The sequence below is a fragment of the Pseudogymnoascus verrucosus genome (genome assembly GCF_001662655.1).
Source record: "Pseudogymnoascus verrucosus strain UAMH 10579 unplaced genomic scaffold scaffold_6, whole genome shotgun sequence".
Lineage (NCBI taxonomy): Eukaryota > Fungi > Ascomycota > Leotiomycetes > Thelebolales > Thelebolaceae > Pseudogymnoascus > Pseudogymnoascus verrucosus.
The window spans coordinates 117,433-139,564 of record NW_017263657.1 but is presented as its reverse complement, the minus strand read 5'-3'; the positions used below and the strand labels follow the sequence as shown (position 1 = coordinate 139,564).

The following is a 22,132-nucleotide window of genomic DNA, read 5'->3' as shown; positions in this document are numbered from 1 at the left end:
GTTATTCCTTTCTTTTTCCTGTTTTACGTTTTTAGGTTCGAATCCTACTCGGCTCCTACGCTACTCATATCTAGCTTAGGAGTGCAAGGGATATGCTATAACCTAGAAAACATACCATGCATTGACCATATCGAACTGACAAATGAGCGCCGACGAGACGGGCTGGTGGGAGGAGGGAGTGGTTGTGATGCGATGCGATGGATGGATGGAATGTGTGAGATGTGAGGTGGTATGGATGGGAGGTGAGGTTGATGTCGGGGGTGGATGGGGATGGGGATGGATGGGGATACAGCATGTAGGTACGTGGATGCGTGGATGGAGGGGTGTACAGCAGATGACTGAGTGTAAGCCGAGGAGTATGCTTCTGTTTGCGTTCCATCTCCTGTCTCGTGTCTGTCTGCTGTACGATCCATATCCTCTATCCTCTATCCTCTCTCCCGCTTTGTTCGCTGCCGTGCACAGTATTATATCCCACCTCGCGCTTTGTCTTTGTCCTGTTGTGATCTGTAACCAGCATCAATTCCATTGTTCTATCAATAGAAACAACGCGTTACACCCCTCCTGCTGTGGGTATGGTGCCGTGCACACAATTGGGACGCGGCAGGGAGATGATGGAAACAGCGATGATGGACTGTGCTCTCTGTCTGCTGCTGCTGCTGTTGTCTATATTTGTCGACGGAGATTTCTTTCTCTTATCCTACCCTGTTCTGTCCTGCTGTGCTCGTGCTCAACCATGGATGCCGTCAAACCCATGATATTGTTACAATATCATGTCAAACCCTGTATGATGCCTGGGCCAGTGGACAATCAAGTATCCACGGATTCGTCGAGTGCCGTGCCGTACATATCCCTTGGCATAACAGCCATTGACGTTGACGTTGATGGTGTATGGTAGAGAGTCGACGGTAGACGGTGGACGGTAGACACGGTACTCAGCTCCCCTCGCTCGCCTATCTTGACTGTAAATCTGTTGTAAGAGCGCGAGCAGCAGTCGAGTTTCTTATCCTTGGTACGTACTGTCTATTCCCATCTCAAATACAGTGCTGTCTTTAAGTACTCCCTGTCTTAGGTGTAGTACAGTATAGTTACAGCATCTCTCAGTTCCTTAAACCCGCTTAGTAATACGAGCAATCTCTTATTCCTCGCCAATCACATGTCTACCTCGCACTCGCTTAACCCGTCTTCGTCCCCTTGCCTTGTCTTGCCTTCCCTTTCCTTTGGCTCCCTTCTCACAGAGAACAGACGGAGACGGGCTATACTACGTTACAGGAGGAGCCCCTACAGGTACAAGTTCTCGTCGTCCACCGTACAAGTCTCGTCCACCCTACAACTCAGCCTAGGTATGCATTCATGCCTGGATACGTGCCTTACTGCCTCATTTTTCTCTAAGCGAGAGCGAGAGGGGATATAACTGGACGAACCAAACAAGAAAGTGGACCTGACAGCCATTCAAGTGACCAACTGGAAGAAGCCCAACTGTAAATAAAAGCGGAGAATTCCCTCTTTCAGCAACTCTAGCCCGGACAGACCCAAGAAATAAGAATAAGGCCGAGTCGAGTCCTTAGTAGTGTCTTTGCAGTGTCTTTGCAGTGTGTCGTGCATGCATCGCGTATACCGAGGAGTGACTTGTCAGTTAGCCAGTCTCTGCACCTGTTTAACACCCACAACCCACACACGCACACACATCTGATGCTGCAAATATCTGTCATCCCTCGTACCAATCATGTACCGTCTATACCTAACTAACCTAACCCCCTCCGTCCATCCAGTCTTCTTTTCCCTCGTGCGACTCGTGCGACGAGACCAGAGAGAGGGAAGTGAAGTGGAAGTCCCTTACTTTGTACCCTCGCTAGGGGGGACAAGTATCCCGGGTGTACCCTCGCTGCATTCAACACCCTGGGAGTGTACTTAGTGCTGTACTATTTTGCTGTTGTTCTCTCTCTTCTGTCCCCTCTTCTCTTGCACAATGCACCCTCATCTCATCCCCCTCCCCTCCCATCCATCCCTCAATCCCACTCTACACAACAACCCAGTCCATGAGCCTGTGATACCCCATCTCTACTTACCACTATACTTCCATCACACAGACAGACACCCAGGGATGGTACTTCTTCTCTCATCTACCCACGCCCTATAGTGGTACTTCCAATTCATGCCTCACCACCCTACTACACGCTTGTACCTCCCCTTCTCCTCTACTCTATCCCCGCTTGTACCTTTCCCTTTCTCTTCCCCCTTCCCTTTCCCCTTCCCCTGCCCTTTCGCTCTTTCCCTTGTTCCTTTTTCTTCCCATCCTCGACTATCTCCGAACCCCGACATACAACAGACAAGACAGGCCTTTCCCTTCCCCTTCCCCGTCCCCCATCATCTCCTCCATCCACACCCCCCTGTCCCCCCAGTCCCCCATTCCTTCTCTTCCCTGCCCTTGCTTCCTTCCCCCATCCCCCATCGATCGTCGTTTCCTCTTCCCTCCCGCTACACACACACACGCGCTACTGCCACTTCACTTACTACTCCCACACTACTGCCACTACACACGCTACTCCCACTTCTCCCACTACTCCCACCCTCGCTCGCTCATCAATCACCACCACTACCACCGAAACCCACTCCCACACATCCTTCCCCAATCATCCACTCTCCCTCCCTCCACCTCTCCATCTTCTCCTCGTCCCCCCCGCAAAAACCTGTCAATCCCCCCTAACTCTCTTTTCTCTCCGCTCATTCCACCCATCTTCTATCCCAAAAGCCGGTCCGAATATCCTCGCCCAGCTCATGCATCCATCACCTTCCCCGACTTCCTCGACGGCCAACCTCCTTCCTCAACGCATCTTCGTCACCCCATATCACCGCCGACTACCGCTCCGACGGCGACAACCTCGTCCACTCTTTTTTCACTACCTCCACAACAACCCTCGCCGACGCACATCCCCATCGGTGACGGCTACAACGTTACCACGGCCTGTCCGCCGCCCCTCGAACACACTCTCTCCCTACCATCACGACCGAACCTCATCCTCAAACTCTCCGAATCATGTCTTCCGCAACACCCTCCTCCTCCTCCTCCTCGTCCGGCTCCTCCGCTCCTCCACCACCAACACCCACCACCGCCGCACCACCGCCACCCACAACCACAACAACAACGACATCCACCTCCGTCAAACGCGCCTGCGACGCCTGCCATCGCCGAAAGGTGAAATGCGACGGCCTATCCCCCTGCCGCAACTGCTCCTCCGCCCAGCTCGCCTGCACATACAACGCCATCCCACAAAAGAAGGGTCCCAAGGGCTCCCGCGCAAAAGTCATCTCCGAGCTGCGCGAGCAGAACCGCCAGTCCGCCCTCTCCTCGAAAGCGCACGCGCGCCTGCTCGCCGGGAATGCCTATGCGAGTCCGCCACCGCTGTGTGCGCCCACGCTCGCGCCGACGCCGGGGTTGTTGACAAATGAGATCATCGCGCAGTGTATCGATTTCTTCTTCGTGAATATGTACCCCACGATCCCGATCCTGCATCGCGGGAAGCTGGAGGCGCAGGCGAGGTTCGCGGATAGAGATACCGATACGTATTGTTTGCTCACGTCGCTGTGCGCGTTCATGCTCATCCAGCCGGGGATGCCGGTGCCGGGTGACCCGATGGGACTCGATAGTATGCCTGGTGCGAATCTGATGAGCGGGACGATGCTGATGGAGGAGACGATCCGCGTGAGGAAGGGATATGACCACCTCGAGTCGCCGACGCTCGGCAGTCTGGCGACGAGCTACTTCTTGTTCGGCTGCTACTTTGGTTTGGATCTGCATAACAAGGCGTGGTTCCATCTGAGGGAGGCAACGACTCTGGCGCTGATTCTGGGGATGAATAAGGAGGAGTCGTATGCACAGTTTGATGTGATTGAGTCGTCGAGGAGGAGACGGTTGTATTGGCTGTTGTTTGTGGCTGAGAGGTATGTTTTGATTATATGGTTTTATTGAGCGACAACTAACACATTCAGATCATATGCCCTTCAACGACACCGTCCACTCACTCTCCCATCGACTATTGAGCTTCCTACCGCAAACGACGATCCGACAGAACACTCTCCCCCGCTCACAGGATTCATCCACCTCGTCACTCTCTTCAAGCCTTTCGACGACAAGTTCGTTGCTCTATGGAACAAGACACGCGACGACTGCTCTCCAGCATACCTGTCGGCCCTTCAGAAGCAGCTGTCCGATGCTCTTCCCGCATACCTCAACAGCACCGAGTCCCAGGCCGCCGAGCTACGCGTCAACCAACAGTGGCTGCGCAATGTTGTCTGGCAACTAGGCATCTCGAATGGATGCGTCAGCAGCGGCAACGACAACCCAAGCATGACCTTCCAATATCCGGTCGAGATCTCAAGAGACCTCATCGCGATGACCGCAGGCTTCTCCCCACATTCGATGGACGTCCACGGCGTAGGACTGGTACGTCCCCCTCCCATCCATTTTTCTACACCCACTAACCCCTCCCAGGTCGAGAAACTCTTCGACGTAGCCTACTCCCTCACCGACGTCCTCTCCGTCTCCCCACCCCCCGCCGACCCCTTCGCCCCAGCCCCAACCGACTACCTCAACCAATTCCTCTTCCTCCTCTCCTCCCTCCGCAACGGCGACACCCGCTTCCGCCCCCTCCTCATCGCCAAGATCCACGACATCCTCCCCCGTCTCGTGACGCCTATGCTGCAGACTCTCCCTGAGCCGTCGTCTGGTATGGGTCCGGGGGGTGTGGATATCTTTGACGGTTTTGGGAATGCTGGGATGGGTGTGCCGAGTCTGCCTCAGCAGCAGCAGCAGCAGCAGTATGACGCGAAGCCGTATGAGAATAAACAATACGATGTCAAGCCATACGATGTTAAACCCTACGATAATAAACAATACGACGTCAAGCCACGCATCGAAGACATCGCTTCCCCCGTCCACGCACACCCACACCACCAACAACACCAGCAGCAACAGCAACACGCACAACAACACACGCAGCACACACCCCCCCAACCCGCCCTCCTAGGCCAAGAACCCCTCCCCCCGTTTCAACCTGAACAACATCACCAACAGCAGCAGCCGCAGACCCCGGCGCCGTATCAGGCTATGCACACGCCGCTTGATTACGCGCCGTTAACGGATTATGGGTTCTTGAATAATCCGCGCACTGCACCACAACAGCAACAGCAGCAGCAGGGACAACAGCAGCAGAGGCCCGGGATGGGAGTTAGACAGGGGAGTGGGGTTTTTGGACATCATACCCAACAGCAGGGACATCATGGTCTGGGGATGGGACAGCATGATGGTGGTGGCGGGTTTGAGGGACTGGGGTTGGTGGGGGTGGCGGAGCATTTGCAGTATAGGTAGTTGATGGAGGGTAACAAGAAAGGGAATTTGTTATATCGGAGCGGGGTGGTTTAGGCCGGGCTCCCGGAGGACGATGGGATGGGGAATGTGGGATTACGGAACCACGACCATGAAAGATGGGTGCTGGATGGCGGTAATGCAGACGCGAATATGGGGAGGAAAACAGAGATACCTCACCCACGCATTGCTATGCATGGCATGGAAAGAGTTGAGATGATGGACATCCATTACGGAACCACATATCCATCCGTTCATGCCTATCCCATCCACTGACGGATAGACGGATGCGCGACGCACCGTCGCATCGCGTCAGCCACAGCGCCACTCACCCGCCATTCTCCTGCTTTGAAGTAGGAGGGCGGAAATGCAAACTCAAACGACCAAAAAAGAAACGAAAGGGAAAGGAAAGCGAACATAGGAACAACAACAACAACACAGCCAAGGAGTTATTCAATGGGAAACACAGGGCTCATTTTTTTGTAAGGGATATATTATTTGGAATTGAAATCTAGCTACTGCGACTTATTTTTTATGTTTTTGTCTTTTTTGGTTCTGTCATAACTTGGGAGTCAGTCATCGTCATTGTCCATTTTTTTTATTTAATCTTCTTCTTCGAGGCTTTGGAATTGGAATTGGGGAGGGGAGGGGGGTTTGGAGTTTTTTGAATAAGGATTGGAATTGAATGGGGGATTGGAGGGGATGGAAAGGGGGAAGGTGGAGGGAAAGGAGGAAGAGGGTGGAAGAAAGGGGATGAAATGAAATGAAATGAAAGTTAAACTTATTCCTCTCGTATATCTACCTATCTGATCTGACTTCAACGTGATCTTTGACTGTGACTCCAACTGGTGAACTTCGATATTTGAACAAGCAACCCCCCTCCCTAACATTAACCTGTTGGCCGTCGTGGGTAGGTTGCAGTATCGTCTCTAGTCAAGAGAGTATATTACACGGGGGACGGGAGGGTGGTCTCGTTCTTGCTGCGTGAAATGTGCGCACACTTTCTTCAACTTACCGGACCGAGGGGGGGTGTTTTGTGGGGGGGAGGGGGGTGGACGGGGCGAAGGGGGTGGTAGTGGTGGTGGTAGTGGTAGTGGTGGTGGAAATGGTGTGGTAGTGGTGAGAAAGGGGCGATGGTGGAAAAGTGGGTGGTGGTTGTGGTGAGAAAGGGGTGATGGTGGGAAACGAGTCGTACACATAGCACTAAGCGTACTCACGCGACAAAATAAACAGCTCATGCACATAGCAGAGAGCCTACTCCTACCATGAAACAAACAGCCCATACACACATACCATAGAGCAGCAGGCACATAATAGAAACTACACCACGTTTAATTATTACCCACTACCCACTCCTACTACTGCTACTTCCTTACTACACCAATAACGAAGGAAGAGGGTGGTACCATGCGTTCTTCGGTCGTACTTCATTCTTTTGACGACGATCTGGGAGTATTGTTCTTGGTGCGTTGTTCAAGGTCCACCTAGGATGGTGGGTGGTGGTGGGAAAGGGGTCGTGAGAAAGGGGGTGGTGGTGAGAAGAGGGTTGTAAGAAGGGGGTGCCGGTGGGAAACTGAACGACGACAAGAATGAAGCCGCAACAGCAATGGGATACCGATGACAGCACAACCCACTGCTCCCAAACAGCCCGTGCAAAAAAAAAAGTATCATCACCACTAATACTCACTACCACCACCCTAACCCCCAAAGAACCCCACACACCGCTTTCTGATTCTTTGTCATTGTCTTGTGGTCTGGCTTGGAAATTGTCTTTGTGCGATGCTGTTGCTTGCTGGTTATATGTGGATATGTGAATCTGCTTTGAGAGGGTGGGTGTGAGTTGTGGGTTGTGGGTTGTGGGTGGTGGGTTGTGTCTTTCGCGGCTCACGCATTCCTTACCCGCCCTCCCTCCGATTCTACTGTTATTGCGATCCATTCATACTTTCCTCCCTCCACACGATATTATAAATGCCACCCCACACAGTACGCACCAACCCACTCTCTATCTACCACATCACGAAATTTTCAAGCTCATGTGCAAGCCTCGTGGACTAGAGAGGATTATTTCATCGATAGCCTCTTGAGACGTAGGTGCCTACGTCTGTATCTGTCTCTCCTTCGCACAGTCCGTTAGAAGGCTAGATGACAGGGGGAGGGCGAGAGGGGTGTAGTATCGGTGTATGGGGGAGTAGACTTAGAAGGCCGTTGACTCCAGCCTACTTATTCCTCGTATTAAATCTGCAAATGTGCGAGGTCATTTATTTGCGATGCGATGGTTTAGCGGGTATTGTGTGCGGTTCGCCGGTGTAGGGTATGGGCGAGCGATGCTTTCTTTGTTGGAGATGCGGGGATGCGGGGGGGATGGTGCGAGGGATGTTTGGGAGTGAGGGGGCGGTTTATTTAGGGAGGGGAGTTAATGACGAGAAAGAAAACGGTGATGATGAGAACCCGAGTGACGGCGGTAAGAAGAAGGATCATGACAACGGAATACAGGTGACAGCAACACCCCCCTAGTAACAGTAACAACCCCTAGTGACAGCAATACCCCCCCCCCCCCCAAAACCATCATCACCCTAATACTCACTAGCAGCCCCTCCGGGCTCAAGATACGCGTTAAAGGGTTCCATAATCACGTATGCAGTCACAGCCACAGTCACAGTCACCGTATGGTAAAGTTAGATAAGTAATCCAAACAGCACAGCGAGTTCAAACGAGCGGAATCCGGTCAGATAACACCCATCCCCCACCCTGCTTTCAAGGCCTCTGAGAATTGGAATTTTCGCACGGAGTCTGCTGGGAGATTGGTTATAAGAGTGTTCTCTGGGATCACCTTTACAGACTAAGATTAGAGAATAATGGGTGGAAAAAAATGGAGGATAACGTCTCAGCAACTACCTTCATTACCTCCAAACCGAATAACTACAAAACTTCAAGATATGACTCATACTATCCTTAATCTGACCAGTTACTTCCCATCTACCAGTCGTGCACGCTGACTCCTCTGATTACCTAGAATTGTCTTCAAATATCTGTAGAACGCTGTATTATGGCAGGTTCTTCTGCGCCTGTGTAATCCAACCCCAGACCAGCCTCCCCAAGTCACCATGGCTGCTAGTAAGGTTAAAATTAACATTTATTCCAACTCTATCAATATTAACTATTTTTAGATATGATTTGAGTTGTTCGGCGATGACAGCTTGGTGTCACCGAAGTGGCGTCGATAGCGCCTAGCAAATTGCCTCTTCCGTTATCTGAACAACGCTAGCAAAAGCACCCTACTGGTTGATTGTGTATCTACTTATCGGAATATGACTGTGGTTTGATTAATGGATATGCGTATTCTCAAGCTTAATTGAGACCAGCCGATGCTATAAATCCCGTTCTAACGCTTAACGCCACGTTGTATGTCCAATAATAACTCCTTCCTCGCTCTTCTACGAGTCACATTGCAGGAGGGATCATACCAAACCTCCGAATTCTGTGGCCGGTGCAGCCGTTACAGTATACCGTGTATATACGTTTGTGGCGCGTATTCCGGCAGGCCGGAATATTGTAGCCTTTTAGCTCAGTTGAGGTGTGATGCGAGTGTAAGCTTACACCCTTACAAAGTCTCACAACGGAGTTAGAGATTGGATATATCCGTCCCCCTGACCCATTTACACATATTAACAGGAGCGAATAAAGCTTGGTAAGCTTCGATGGGGCTTGGAATCCAATCCCTCCGATGACCTGGCCCGCTCCCACACAGCACCTGAACTGATCCAACCGAAACAAGGCATAACAATAGACGCTAGGGTATACAACCTTGTCTTTAAGAAATAGGATTCCCTTAGCCACACTTCTCATGCACGTTAAATTGATCTAGCACGGTATACTTCGATCCCTCCAACCCCCCTGTCCACGTCAGAATTGTGTTTGATATCACGATATTCACTCCAAGTCGATAAAAACCACTCAGAACAGCGGTGTAAAAGAGGGGTGCCTGAATTTATCCAACTTCTACAATGGGCCTGGCGTACGGGTTTGATGTCAGATTTAAGATTGCGCGGTTCTTGATAAAGAGAGAGCTATTAGCATACTTTTGTTTAAATATCATGGCCATATCCGACTGTTGCAGTCCTCCCCCCACTCATCCACGGTCATTTTGATAAGCTTGCTGTGCTTAGAATGCATTACCTTCGAGGAGGTATAGCCATATGGCTTTGGGCGACAACCTGTAAGAAAGATTTATCAGGTCATATTTGCCTAGGCTTACATTAGTCCAGCTGTTGCGCTCCCAAGTCTTTCTGGATTGAACTTGACTGCGATTGGTCTTGATTCTCAAGGCGAAACCCTACTAGGACGCCGCGGAATTGATGGCGGTGTTCAACTTCGAATTTTGCCATTGGGCGCGTCCATTACTTATGGCTACGAATCTACGGATGGAAATGGCTACCGTTTTGGCCTCCGAAATCAATTGGTTTACAATGGAAACGCTGTCAATATGATTGGAAGCGTCCAATCCGGAACAATGGTTGATAATGATGTGGAAGGCTGGCCGGGCTACGTAATCGACCAGGTTGCAGGAAAGGCAGAGCTGTCAATCCCATCACAGCCCAATCTGGTTCTAATCAATGCTGGGACAAACGATTGTATTCAAAACATAGACATCGCCAACGCACATGTCCGCTTAGGCAAGATGGTTGACCGTCTTCTTAGCGCCATTCCTGGCGTCACAGTTATATGCTCTACACTTCTACCTAATGGAAATGCAGCTGCAGAAGCAAACGTCAAGTTATTCAATGCTCAGCTCCCTGCGATGGTGGCGAATTATCAAGCAGCTAACGAAAAGGTCCTCCTTGTTGATTTCCACACCTCGTTCTTTAGCTTGTCAGACATCAGAACAGACGGGACACATCCTACAGATGCGGGATACCAAAAAATGGCTGCTGTTTGGTATCAGGGTATCCAAGCTGCAGCCGCTGCAAACTGGCTCACAGCTCCTGCTGCTGTTGCAGGACTATCTGATATTGTGGTTGGTGGAAATACATGTCAGAAAAGACCCGGAAATGCCATTGGGCCTGTCAAAACACAACAGGGTTCGGGCTTCGATGATGGCCGCTACGTTCATACCGGTGTTAATGTTGGCACAATGACTGGCTTTGCTGGAAATACTGATGCTGCAGGCGTGTACTGGGCAGATATTAATGGCGACGTAGGTCTTGATATGATAAAGTATGATGGCTTTTGCTAACAACCTAAATAGGGCATCGATGATTATGTTTACGTCGATACAAATGCAAACCTAGGCTTCGGTGTATCTCTGAGCTCTGGAGGTGGTGTCTTTGGAGCATATGCTCATTTCCCCCTCGACATCTACTGTCTACGCCGCGGAGTTAGGTTTGCGGATATGACAGGAGATGGCCGGGACGACTTTTGTTGCTTAGCCCCAAATGGAGACCTCGCTTGCTGGGAAAATACCCCAGGCTCAGATCCGAGAAACCCTACTTGGGTTTCCATGGGCATAATATTCCCGAATCGTGGCTATCTCCAAGCTCAGGTGAGTATCCTTTTATTCTATACTACCTCTCTCACTCACAGATAACTGACTGGGCCGTAGGTGCGACTCGCTGATATTGATGGTGATGGCCGTGCAGATTATGTTGCCTTTAGCTATGATGGTACTAGTATCCTCGGTTGGCGTAATGGTGCGCCGGGGCACGTTAAGCCTCAGTATTGGAATCCCATGTCAGGCGTTTTTAGTGGTCTACCAAATCTCACACCTCTTTCTGGCTGGCGATTCGTTGATTTGAACGGAGATCACAGGGACGACCTCGTTCATGTTTCTACAAACGGCCAGGTCACGACATGGATCAATCAGCGAGGCTATGATGTTGGATTGACTCCAGTATGGGTTCCAATGGGGCAAACGCATGCCGGCGCCGCATCTCCTCAGAATATATCATTTGGCACTTTTTGGGGCTCAGGGAGAGGTGACTACTCTGAGATCTCTGAGAGCGGAGGGGCTATTAGCATAAACCGCTTCTCAAATGAGGATGTTGGAGGGACGATGGTCAAGGGTGACGGTGTAAGATACTGTGATATGAGAGGCACTGGGGCCGATGATTATATCTGGATCTCATCAACAGGGGAGATGTGGCTGTATGGCAACAAACATGCACCTCCCAACTGGATCCAATACGGAATCATTGGCAATGTTAACCGACCGCGAAAAGAGGTAAGATCATTACTCATAGAGATTCGACCAAGCTAACGAGGCAATGCAAGGTTCATTTTGCAGACTTCGACGGCGATGGAAGATGCGACATTCTGCTCGTCGATAAAGCTACCGGATCTACAACAATGCTCCGCAACGACTGGGACGGCACTAAATTTACTTTCACAAACATAGGCGTTGTGTCTGGGGGGGCTACTCCTTGTACTCAAGGATATGGATACACTAACAATGACCTTGGCGTTCGGTTTGCTGACATTGATGGAGATGGAAAAGCTGACTATCTCTGTCTGGAGCTTAATGGTCGAATGACAGGAGCTTTGAATCGAGGACTCAACAACTTAGTTAACCAAGGCCAAATCAAACTATCGGAAGCAAAAGAGCGAGAACGTAAGTGCATATCTGAATCCACGGATAGTATAAGAATCCAGCTAAAGACGTCCTAGATATTTGGCTTGCCGACATCAATGGAGATGGTCGGGCTGACTATCTCTTTGTCGACTCGTTGTCCGGAGCGGTCACGGCTTGGACAAATGAGGGTAATACTGCGCAAAGCGGCAGTTCATTCTCCTGGATTAATAGAGGTATTGTAGCGGTAGGCTATAGTGCCCGAGGTTCCTGCATCAACTTCGGGAATCTCTACGGCGTTGGCCGAGCAGACTACATTATTGTGAATCCCCAGGCTAACACGGCCAATACGTATTTCAATGTCTGTCCCGACGGCGGGCTTACACCTGAGACACCGGAACTGCCTGTTGTCACAGTTCCAGGTCCTGCCCCTCCCAATGGAGGAGGTGGTGGATCTGGTTCTGGAATCTTCGATCAGAAAACTTCGGACCCTAACTGCGCTTGTATGTCAAGATATCTACGTATATCTTCTCATTTACGCTAACGCGAGCTTAAACAGATATTTATGATTGTATCAACTGTGCTATTCCGGATGACCCTAAACAGGGCAACGATGTGCGATGGAAGGCTGCCAACGTTGATTCGTTCTGGCCGACCGCTAACGACTGGTACACGAACGCAATGGACGATCCTGATAGTCTTGGAGTCCTCGTGGGCAGATATGCTGAAGCGATGATAGATCACTGGGGAGGCTCTCATGCACCCTTGGGTTGGGATTGTGCCACGATTGGCGAATCACCTTGGTATTTCCGTATTCCATAATCCTCGAAATTTGCTCCCTTGACTGACCTACTTGTAGTTCAAACACGCAAACATGTCAACAATGTACTGAAAGGGATGGAGTCGGCGCTATGTGCCTCATTATGAGTTCGTGGGGAGAGCTCCATAACTTCTATACTAATATGTATAGCACAGTAGTTGTGGGGCAAGCAGACATACTTTCAAAAGCATCTGATGTAAGTGGCCGTTTTAGTCTGTCCTAGTTTAACTACTAATGATTATAGATTGTTACGACATTTTCCCCATCAGTTGATGTTTCTGGCTCACCCTTTGACACTATATTGACGGTGGCAGGCTACTTAGATGACTTGCTTGGTTTTGCAGGAGCCAACTTCTGGTCTAAGGTACATTTAAGCTACAGATCCTAGCCTTATGTTGCTGAAGCTAAAAATATACCTAGGTGATTAAAGATCCCAATACATTTACGAAATTCTCAGACGGTGTTGAGAAAGCTGGAACATATAACGCCAATGTTGAATCACTTGTGACCTTTGCAGCCTCATATTCCTCAGATCAAATCCCAGCGTTAGTCATATTCATTCATCTTCATCACATTACTTTACTAATAATATAACAGGCTTGAACAAAGTATTATAAAACTTAATGCCCTTGACAAAGCCATAGGAGCACTTTCTGATACTATTCGTGGTCTTATAAGTGGCTATCTAACACATATCTTTGACGGCTCTCCATCTGGTATGGCTGATCTCGTTCAAGCTACTAAGGATGGGTTCTTCCTCACAAACCCTTTTGAGGAATCTGGTGGCGAGACATTCAACTTTCCGGATCAAATAAACGATGCATTTTATGCCAAACTGATCCCAATAGCATGGAAGCTAGATCCGGATGTCTGGCCTGTGCTCGTCTACCTCGACGAACTCGATGTTCCAGAAGATGGATTTCGGCTAAGCATAGATTTTCCGCATCCTCTTGGTGGTGGACGCGGAACCACATCTATTCTTGAAAGTTCGCGGATTCTATCAGATGATGACGCAAATATTTCAAGAGTACCGTATGGCGATACTACGTTGTGGTTACTTGATCTGCATACTTGCGAGAAGCAGGGGGTAACAATAGTGCCAAACTCATGTGAGGGTCAAGTATTCCGAGCGCTGCCTGGAATCTCATCTGTCAACGGAGATGGCACGTACGGATCCGTAACTAAAGAAAACATGGTCTCCTCGTCATATGATGGTTGGTTGCGGAATTTCCAGCAAAATGGCTACAAGATGCCGACTACTGGAGACCCTGGATCTGTGCCATTCTCTAATGGTTTCGCAACGGCTGGATTCTTTAGTATCCCTATCTGCAGTCCGACTGAAGCCTTCACCAGCTGGGCTTATTATTTCGGGAAAAATATCACAGCGGAAGCTTGTGAATTTTACCCTTGTTGTGGCAATCCATATGAGTCTTAATCTGCTGAGCAAGATTCTATAGCAAGAGCTGGACAATGCTGCAGTCGCCCTTCTCAAGGGTTCTTTTGTAGCTTCTTGGAGAATAGCCATCGTCCTCGTAGTCGACGATCAGATTTAATGAAGCGTTTACTCGGCACTCAAACAGACTGCCGCTCATAGTAGCCAGTGGGCTACCATTATGACTGTATAATCCTCAAACTGCGCTCTGACAATTCTCCTGTGTGATCCTGTCCGTGTCTTTATCCCTCTTAGAATTCATTTCATAGAGATTCCGGTGATATTACTAGCATTGTGGGCGGCAAGAATAGATTAACAGGGATGGCAGCACAAAATTTTGAACGATAGGTTCGACGCCAATAAAAGCTTCACAGAATGGAATCCCCAGCATTCGCCGTAGTGCAGGGTCTTGAAAAGATCCTACGATTCCCCCGTCCCGCCCCGAAAAAAAGTATAAAAAAAGCTTGGCACTAGGCCCCTGGACTCCTGGAGCGCAAACAACTACCCCTCCATGCCCACAACTTCCCCAACCCACCCTCCTCGTTATACCTAAAACACAGTAATAGCGATATTCCACCATGTAGGAGTATTAAAAAGTTAGCAAACGAGCTATGTAAAACAGTAACGGAAGCTGCCCTTTTTAGCAGCTTGCTTACCGTTACATCGTTAAATTAAGTTATAAATGTTAGTGCCCTACTTTTATATGTGCTATTTAAAGATTCCATCTAAAGGACAGGATAGTTAAGGGCTTTGTCTTTCTATTCTAAAGTCTATAAATCTCTCCCTCTTAGTAAGCAAGCCTTTATAAGGTCTTCTAGAGTCTTATAGCATTTAAAAGCATTATTAGCTATTACTATAGTAAAAAAACACATCACTCTATTATATTACAAATTATCTTTTAAATCTATAACAATATAGAGGCTATATATAGTAAGCATTACTTATAGTCTTCTATAAAATTACATACTTGTCATTCTTATTACTATGTCTTCCTTTTAAATATTACTAAATCACTTTAAGTTTAAAAGTAAAACTGCTATTAGCATCTTATAGTAAGTAAATATAGCAATCCTAATTAGTTAGTAAGGTAGCGCTTTATATAAACTTAACATACCTTATAAGTAATTACTTAATTTATTACCCTATAAGAACTTAACTCTATATAGGTACTACCTCTAGTACTAGTATTAGTAAAGAAAACTAAAGCAAAAGATAGCTAGACTCTATAGTACTTATATAGATAGTAATAAGTCTATTGTAACGCTAGGTCTTAAACTATAAGACTCATAGAGGTTTCGTTAGTTTACTTAACAGAGGAGGCAGGGGATTAGACACAAAAGGCTTTTGTAAAACACGTTATAGTATATAACAAATACTATATTAAGTTGAGCACGAAGCTCCTATCTAAGGAATAACTATCTACTTATATAGTAGCGTTGTGCTAAAGGGAATAGTTAGAATAGCAGACTCTCTAACTATTCTCACTATTCCTACTAATCTAAATTACGTGTGTGTCCTATAAGAGGTGCTACACTTATTGCAGGTACCAATTCCCATAGGTGCTTTCCTAAGGAGGCACCTTACTCTACATAGGTGCCTTTCCTAATAGGCACCTCTCTCTTGCCAGGTACCTTCTAAGAAAGGTACCTTTTCCTAAAGGTGCCATTATTAACTAAGCTACCTACAATCTCTGCGTCTATTTCCTGCTGCTAATTAGCTATAAGCTATTTCACCTTATTAATCTATCTTGCAGCATATAGGTTGCATGTTTCAGCTGTAACATCTATCTATATACCCTTTATAACAAGAAACCTAATATGTCTATTAGTAGCACTATTTATAGTATTAAGTCTTATGTACTATTAGAATACCTCCCCTATGTCTACATACTTAACTTTAGTAGCACTAGAGAGAGAACGTTGTTTAATTTAACTTAATATACTCTATTATTTAGATGTTATCTACTTAAAGTAGCCTTATAACTATACTAGGGCATTTCATCCTTCTTTAGAGAGGGTTTTCTATCCTATAGTAGTAGGTAAGTTCTTAAAAGTAAATGAAGAATGTTATAGATATTAGGCTGTAAAATCTAGACATAGTAGGAGTGTACCTTTTATACTATTTTTAAGCTTACCCTTACTTACCCTCACTTACCCTCGCTTACCTAGGTACTAGATTATCTATAGCTATCTAAAGTTATAGTACATTACGTTTATCACGTCTTAATACAAGACCTACTTTATACGTGTTAACGTAGCCGCTATTAGGTAGCTAAGGGGGACAACTAGATTATCGTAAGGCATTAAAAACTTAAGGGTAGCGACGCTTACCCGCTAGTCTAAATAGCACCGTCCTAAGCATCAATCCACTTTAAGCTTGAGATTAGTGGATTAGTAGTTAGGTGGGTGACCACCAGCGAATACCCACTGTTGTATGTTTTTGCTTCCCTTACCAAGCTAAGTCAACTCAGTCGTCCTTTCCTTCAGCAGTCATTCGTTCGTTCGTCTTTTCTTTTAGTCGTCGTTTTGGTTGTTCTTTCAATTTAGTTTACCGGCCGTTCCTTCCTTTGACAAGTTGGCCGCTCCTTTCTTCCTTTGGGGAACCAGTCGTCCTTTCCTCTTTCCCCTAACAAGTCAGTCGTTCCTTCTTCTCATGGCAACCTAGGCGTCGGATCTCTGATAATCTCGCGACGAAAATTATCATATGGGCGACAATCCATAATAAGCCAAAATATGGTTTTATGGCTGGCAAGGGACATATTCAATCGCCGGAGTCACAGTAGGCGGTGGCCGGTTGATTTTGTGAGGGAGTTGGGGGAGGAGGTCACGGAAGGGGCGACGGTGGGAAAGGGGCAACGACAAGAAAGCGAGCGCCAGCGAGAAAAAAGCCCAACAACACGAAGAAGCCCAACAACAACAACAACAACAACAAAACCCCAGCAACAGCAACACCCCCTACACTCACCTCGAGCATAACAACGCGTTCCCCCCCTTCAGATATCCATCACACCAACCCCCCGATCGTCAGTTGGTGGCAGTTCCATAAGCTCGTGGAATGTAGCATCGACCTGAGCAAAAAGTCTTCGATGACGGAGTCTGGTGTTTAATGGTTGGTTTATACGCGCGATAAGTCGTGTCTCGGCTGGGGCAGTATGTGTGATTGTGGAGTAGAGTGGGTGCACCGTTGGGAATCTGGTCTGGGCGACTGAGAGATGTGGGGAGTTTATGAGTACGGATTAATGTGACGGTGGGCGATGCCAGTCTCGAATTTCATAAGCCATATCGATCTTTCCTTCCTTCCTCCTTCCTTTTAGGCAATATTTGGCAAGTCGGGTCGTTCTTTCCTTTAGTTGCCAGTCGTTCCTTCCTTTGGCAAAAACAAATCGTTCGTTCGTTCTTCCTCCGGTAAGCCTAGTCAACTCTCCCTTCTTTCCCTGACAAACCAGCCGTTCCTTCTAGCCTAAACTCCATGAATCATCATTAGCTCGCTCTATATCAGAAGGGGAACTTGATCGCGAAGAACAAAGTTGTTGAGGGAGCGTGACAAAAAGGAAAGATGAGATGACATCTACACAATGGACGTACGTGCCTTAAGTGATGTAGCAGGTCAAGCATGTGCCGTTAAGATGGTATTCTTGCAGCTTGTATTTCTTGTCACCTGTTCGTTCTTGCCACCACCTATCATTCTCACCACCACCTATCAGTCTCACCACATGCCATTTCTTCCCGCACTTCCTCGCTATGGCAATGCAGTTCCCGCTCTCCAAACCTTCGCGCCGAGGTAATCGAGGTGCGCTCTGACCGTGAAGAACGGCGGCGCTTGCGAGATTGATGGAAATAGGTTTGAACAACGACCTGGACCTCCTTTTATATCGTGTCACCCCCCCGTCTACCGTGTCAATGGCACCCGTGAACTTGTTGATATCTGTCAGTAATCGGTCCTTGAGATGGTTGTAGAAGCTCTCACCTCCCTCTGTCATTCTCCGCCTGGTTTATTTTTGTCATACAGATTCTAGTCGTGTTATAACCGCAGAATATGAACATGTGGGCCGCAGAGTATACGGGGATATAAAAAAGGGACTCTATCTCAACTTCTGCTGTATAATCGACCCTATGACCCCGAGAAACCAGGGACAATTGAAGTCAAGGAATGCCCGAGCCAGAAGAAGGATAGGCTTTTGTATCGTGGGGCGGAGACTTGGAGTTGCTGTTGAGGCGCTTCATTGCCATTGGGGGTACCAATAATCTCGACAATCCCCTGAAGGGGCCAAACAACCTCCGCAAAATATTCGATATTGCACGCGCCAAAAGTTGGTTTTGCGTGTCCCATCCCACCACCCACAGCCCCATAACTCATGTGGTGTCCCGGACGCAGACCACGCACTTATCCTTCTTGTCGCCGCATGTCGTTCTTGCCGCTTGTCATTCTCACCACCACTCGTTCTCACCGCCTCTCCCAAACGGGAATGTCATCAATCGCCTCCTTTACCGCATCCAACTTCTTCTCAAACTGTTATAACTTCTCCGCATGGGCCGTTAGGATCGCACTGCCAGCCTGGTACTCTTTGACAAGAGCTTCTGCTTGGACCTCTCCAAAGGGGGTGAGGGGGTTGTCCGGGCTGTCCGAACTGTGCAGGCGGCTGTCTGGGTTGACTGAACTGCTTCATCAGCAAATATTCTACGACATGGCGAATAGGCTTACCTTTTCTTGATTTGCGACAGGGCTATCTCTTGCACACAAAATAGGTATGCCAGTTCGCCACATTCTAATGACTTTGGCACAATGTATGCACATTTAATACGTTTTGCATCATGCCACACCATCCATTCTGTTTTCACCGACCCTTCGCTCCTTCCTTTATCAAGTCAACAGTTTACCATATTCCCGCCGCATCAAAGCCGATCGTTCGTTCCTCCGGCATGTGCAGTCGTTCTTTTCTTCGCCTTTCTATTAGTAATTCACTCCTTCCCCTTTTCTAGGGCAAGTCAGTCGTTCCTTCCGTCAGTAGTTAGTCGTTCGTTCCTCCTTTCTTTTTGGGCAACACATTTGGCAAATCTAGTCCTCGTTTGGAAAAATGCTGTTGTTTGCTTTTATTTTAGTTTTGCAGTTGTTCCTTCCTTCGGCAAGCCAGTCGTCCCTTCCTCTTTCATTCCATCCTGCCCCGCCCGCCCGCCTCCCTCCTCAAACCCACTCGGTTATGATCGGCTGCAAGTCATCAGGCCAGTGCCGCTCTTGAACGTGAGAAATCTGTTAATGAGGCTGGATTTCAGACATGGCTCTGAGAGACCTTGAGGCTCGAGGCCCCATAACAGAGTCCCCTAATTCCCCAACCCCATCGAGTGGGAGTGCCCTATCCTCTGCCATTTCTGACCTAGATGTATTCGACAATCTCATGACCGATACCAACGACCGCCTTCGTCTATACCAGGGTCTTGGACAGGTGTCATTCTCGTTGCCTGATGTTCTTGTCGCCAGTCGTTCTTGCCACTTGTCGTTCTTGTCACCTGTCGTTCCTGCCACCTCTCGTTCTTGCAACCTGTCGTTCTTGCCGCCTGGTCGTTTCTCGCAATCTTGATCCCGATCGAAATTGGCTATTAACGATACCTGAGGTTGTGCATCTCCGGATTTTGGGACCTTCCTTGGCTTCCTATCTGAACTGAATATGAAATAATCATTACCAGCATAGTCACCGACTGCCTTCACCCGGTACAACCACCCACGACCCAAGAGGATATTGTATGGAGTCGTTCCGTAGACCTCCCGCCGGAGACGCAGAGCATCGCGTTGACCCTGAAGTTGGGTTTTCAAGCTGTCGCTGCTAGCCCTCAGACTGTCATTATCCGTCTAGTCTTTCGTTCTTAGGTATATATATCACGATACATAGCACAATACAATGACGCTCATACAAACTCTCATACATTCATTCCATATTACACTGCATACCTCGCGCCTAACCAACCCCCACACCAAAACGCCTCTGTTCCATCCCCTACCCAAACCAGCCACTTTAACCATCAACCTCCATCTCCGCCCCTCCCTCCTTCTTAACCGCCCCAACCTTCAACAAGAAACTCCTCCTAAAATACTCATTCGGATGCACAATCGTCTCCCCCCCCCCAATATTCGTCCCCTCCTCCTTCGCCCTCTTTAATTCCCTCGCATGCACATGCTCAAACACGCGATTACATGCCATATGATACTTCATCTTCTCCCTATCATCCTTCACCCCCTTCAGCACGCTCCCATCCGTCACACCCGTGCGCTGCAGCGTCGCAGTGAGATTCTCGAGACTGTAATGCCGGTAGGGGCATCCGTGCGCTTCACCCGGTCCGGGGGGGTGCTCGGTGAGGATCTTCTGGCAGGAGAACGGACTGTAGCCTCCTCCGCGTCTATTCCCATCACCACCCACATCTCCGTACGCATGCCGGATATTATACCGATACTCCTTATTAAACGTATCGTCCGTCACAGCACTAAACCCACTACGCCAATACTGCAGCGAGTCCGCCAGCGACAGACCCAGCCCCTTGAGGAAGAGCGTGTACTGTAGACGCGCGTAGTGCTTGAGGTGGTGTGTGGTGGCGAGCGTGGTGCCGAGGGTCGACATGCAGAGCGGGAAGTTGGGGAGGAGAGAGGGGATCGAGGCTGCGGTTATGGTGCCTGCTACCATGGAGGAGGGGGCGGTGGAGGCGGGGGTGAGGAAGGTGGAGGAGAGGTGGGCGAGGATGGGAGAGAGGCGGTCGTCTTCATCGAGGCGGGGGAGGGCGCGGGAAGTTTGCTGGGGGATGTTAGTTTTATCTCCTTGGGTTGGATAGCTGGGGACTCACCTCAAGCGCCTTATCAAGCCTCGCCGTAAACTCCGCAAGAACCATACTCATCTGTTCCCGTCCTGGCACATACGCATACCCCCCCTTCAGCAACACCCTCCTGCTCTCCACAAGCTCAGGGACCTTCATCCAATCTACCTTAAACCACCCCTCATCCACCATCTCGCTCGCCTTCCTCCCCTGCCCCGCCGCCACAAGCTCAGGCAATATCTCCTTTTTCTCCGCATCCCCAACAGCCTCCCACTCCAGATTTAGCCCCGCCACAAACGCACCGCGCTCCCTGGCATCATCACTCTGGAATCTCAGCCTGAACAGCGCCGTCTCCACCCGCGCGAACCGCCGCCGTAGGTCCTCGGTCGACGCAAATGCGAGGCGCAGGATGAAGTGGCTGTAGTGGTCTTTTTTCCTCTCTAAGGCGAGGTTGGGAGAGGAGCTGGAGGAGGACGAGAGGGGGAGGTATTTATCCATCAGTGGCTTCATGTGCGCGGCTGTCTCGGCGGGGGTTTTGTTGCGGAAGGAACATGCTTCTAACTCTGCGAGGACTTGGGGGAGTTAGCACCCTCTTCTCTCCATGCCGCGAATTTGGGACAGGGGGGATGGGAGGGGACAAACCGCGTAATCGGTCAATAGCCCATTGTTCGAATTGCTCGAGCGTGATATCTGCAGTCGGGGGAAGGATGTAGAAGTTCAGACGGTGGGGGTAAGTGTGTTCCTGAAATTTAGCCGTAGCGAACTGTTTTTTGCGGTGGTCGAGTTCGGCGCGCCGGTTGGAGGCGATGCGCTTTGCATCCTGGCGGATCATTGTGCGCGGTATAGAGAGGGATATGGGGTAAAGTGAGGTGGAGTGGTGCTGAGTATTGTGGTGAAATGCTTGTGGTCGCGATACTTGGGATGAGGTCTGGGTAGGCGCGTTGGGAGACGCGACGCGACGCGAGGGGTTTAAGTGGTTGCACGTGATTTACATTTTATAGGTGGAGATTTTTACCTTTTTGGACTCCGACGTGGAGTCCTAAGGATGAATGATATGCCTAATCGTTTACTGCTTACATTAATTACTTTAATTGGGTCAAGTGATTTCGTCGTGCAGCTTCGTGGATATTCGGCACTTGTTGTCCCTAGTCGCATCGCA

At 49.0% G+C, this 22,132-nt stretch overlaps 5 protein-coding genes across 5 annotated transcripts; 3 read left to right on the top strand and 2 right to left on the bottom strand.

Annotated features, from left to right (window-relative positions):
• Positions 1–2,004: 2,004 nt before the first annotated feature.
• VE01_02017 (uncharacterized protein) lies at positions 2,005–6,054 on the top strand. The gene is made up of 3 exons (XM_018271531.2): positions 2,005–3,939; positions 3,988–4,441; positions 4,490–6,054. The coding sequence occupies exons 1-3, from the start codon at positions 3,035–3,037 to the stop codon at positions 5,363–5,365; spliced, it is 2,235 nt and encodes a 744-aa protein (XP_018133626.1). The 5' UTR covers positions 2,005–3,034; the 3' UTR covers positions 5,366–6,054.
• Positions 6,055–6,686: 632 nt separating this feature from the next.
• VE01_10746 (uncharacterized protein) lies at positions 6,687–7,805 on the bottom strand. The gene has a single exon (XM_059464198.1). The coding sequence runs from the start codon at positions 7,296–7,298 to the stop codon at positions 6,738–6,740; it is 561 nt and encodes a 186-aa protein (XP_059320181.1). The 5' UTR covers positions 7,299–7,805; the 3' UTR covers positions 6,687–6,737.
• A 990-nt stretch (positions 7,806–8,795) lies between these two features.
• Positions 8,796–14,362, top strand: VE01_02016 (uncharacterized protein). Its single transcript, XM_059463406.1, has 11 exons — positions 8,796–9,578; positions 9,628–10,556; positions 10,608–10,901; positions 10,962–11,579; positions 11,630–11,966; positions 12,023–12,427; positions 12,484–12,727; positions 12,784–12,940; positions 12,989–13,108; positions 13,165–13,289; positions 13,342–14,362. The coding sequence occupies exons 1-11, from the start codon at positions 9,530–9,532 to the stop codon at positions 14,177–14,179; spliced, it is 4,116 nt and encodes a 1,371-aa protein (XP_059319983.1). The 5' UTR covers positions 8,796–9,529; the 3' UTR covers positions 14,180–14,362.
• A 4,969-nt stretch (positions 14,363–19,331) lies between these two features.
• VE01_02015 (uncharacterized protein) lies at positions 19,332–20,038 on the top strand. The gene has a single exon (XM_018271529.2). It carries the CDS (start codon positions 19,449–19,451, stop codon positions 19,749–19,751), a length of 303 nt encoding a protein of 100 aa, XP_018133624.1. The 5' UTR covers positions 19,332–19,448; the 3' UTR covers positions 19,752–20,038.
• Positions 20,039–20,073: 35 nt separating this feature from the next.
• VE01_02014 (uncharacterized protein) lies at positions 20,074–21,894 on the bottom strand. The gene is made up of 3 exons (XM_018271528.2): positions 21,616–21,894; positions 21,004–21,545; positions 20,074–20,954 (listed from the first exon to the last, which is right to left on the bottom strand). The coding sequence occupies exons 1-3, from the start codon at positions 21,803–21,805 to the stop codon at positions 20,184–20,186; spliced, it is 1,503 nt and encodes a 500-aa protein (XP_018133623.1). The 5' UTR covers positions 21,806–21,894; the 3' UTR covers positions 20,074–20,183.
• Positions 21,895–22,132: the final 238 nt, after the last annotated feature.

Coding starts and splice junctions, on each gene's coding strand:
- VE01_02017 (XM_018271531.2), top strand. CDS start 3,035: ATGTCTTCCGCAACACCCTCCTCCTCCTCCTCCTCGTCCGGCTCCTCC. Junction 3,940..3,987: donor CTGTTGTTTGTGGCTGAGAG/GTATGTTTTGAT, acceptor TAACACATTCAG/ATCATATGCCCTTCAACGAC. Junction 4,442..4,489: donor ACGTCCACGGCGTAGGACTG/GTACGTCCCCCT, acceptor AACCCCTCCCAG/GTCGAGAAACTCTTCGACGT.
- VE01_10746 (XM_059464198.1), bottom strand. CDS start 7,298: ATGGATCGCAATAACAGTAGAATCGGAGGGAGGGCGGGTAAGGAATGC.
- VE01_02016 (XM_059463406.1), top strand. CDS start 9,530: ATGCATTACCTTCGAGGAGGTATAGCCATATGGCTTTGGGCGACAACC. Junction 10,557..10,607: donor GGGCAGATATTAATGGCGAC/GTAGGTCTTGAT, acceptor CAACCTAAATAG/GGCATCGATGATTATGTTTA. Junction 12,728..12,783: donor ACGATTGGCGAATCACCTTG/GTATTTCCGTAT, acceptor ACCTACTTGTAG/TTCAAACACGCAAACATGTC.
- VE01_02015 (XM_018271529.2), top strand. CDS start 19,449: ATGGCTCTGAGAGACCTTGAGGCTCGAGGCCCCATAACAGAGTCCCCT.
- VE01_02014 (XM_018271528.2), bottom strand. CDS start 21,805: ATGATCCGCCAGGATGCAAAGCGCATCGCCTCCAACCGGCGCGCCGAA. Junction 21,546..21,615: donor GGCTATTGACCGATTACGCG/GTTTGTCCCCTC, acceptor AACTCCCCCAAG/TCCTCGCAGAGTTAGAAGCA. Junction 20,955..21,003: donor GGCTTGATAAGGCGCTTGAG/GTGAGTCCCCAG, acceptor AACATCCCCCAG/CAAACTTCCCGCGCCCTCCC.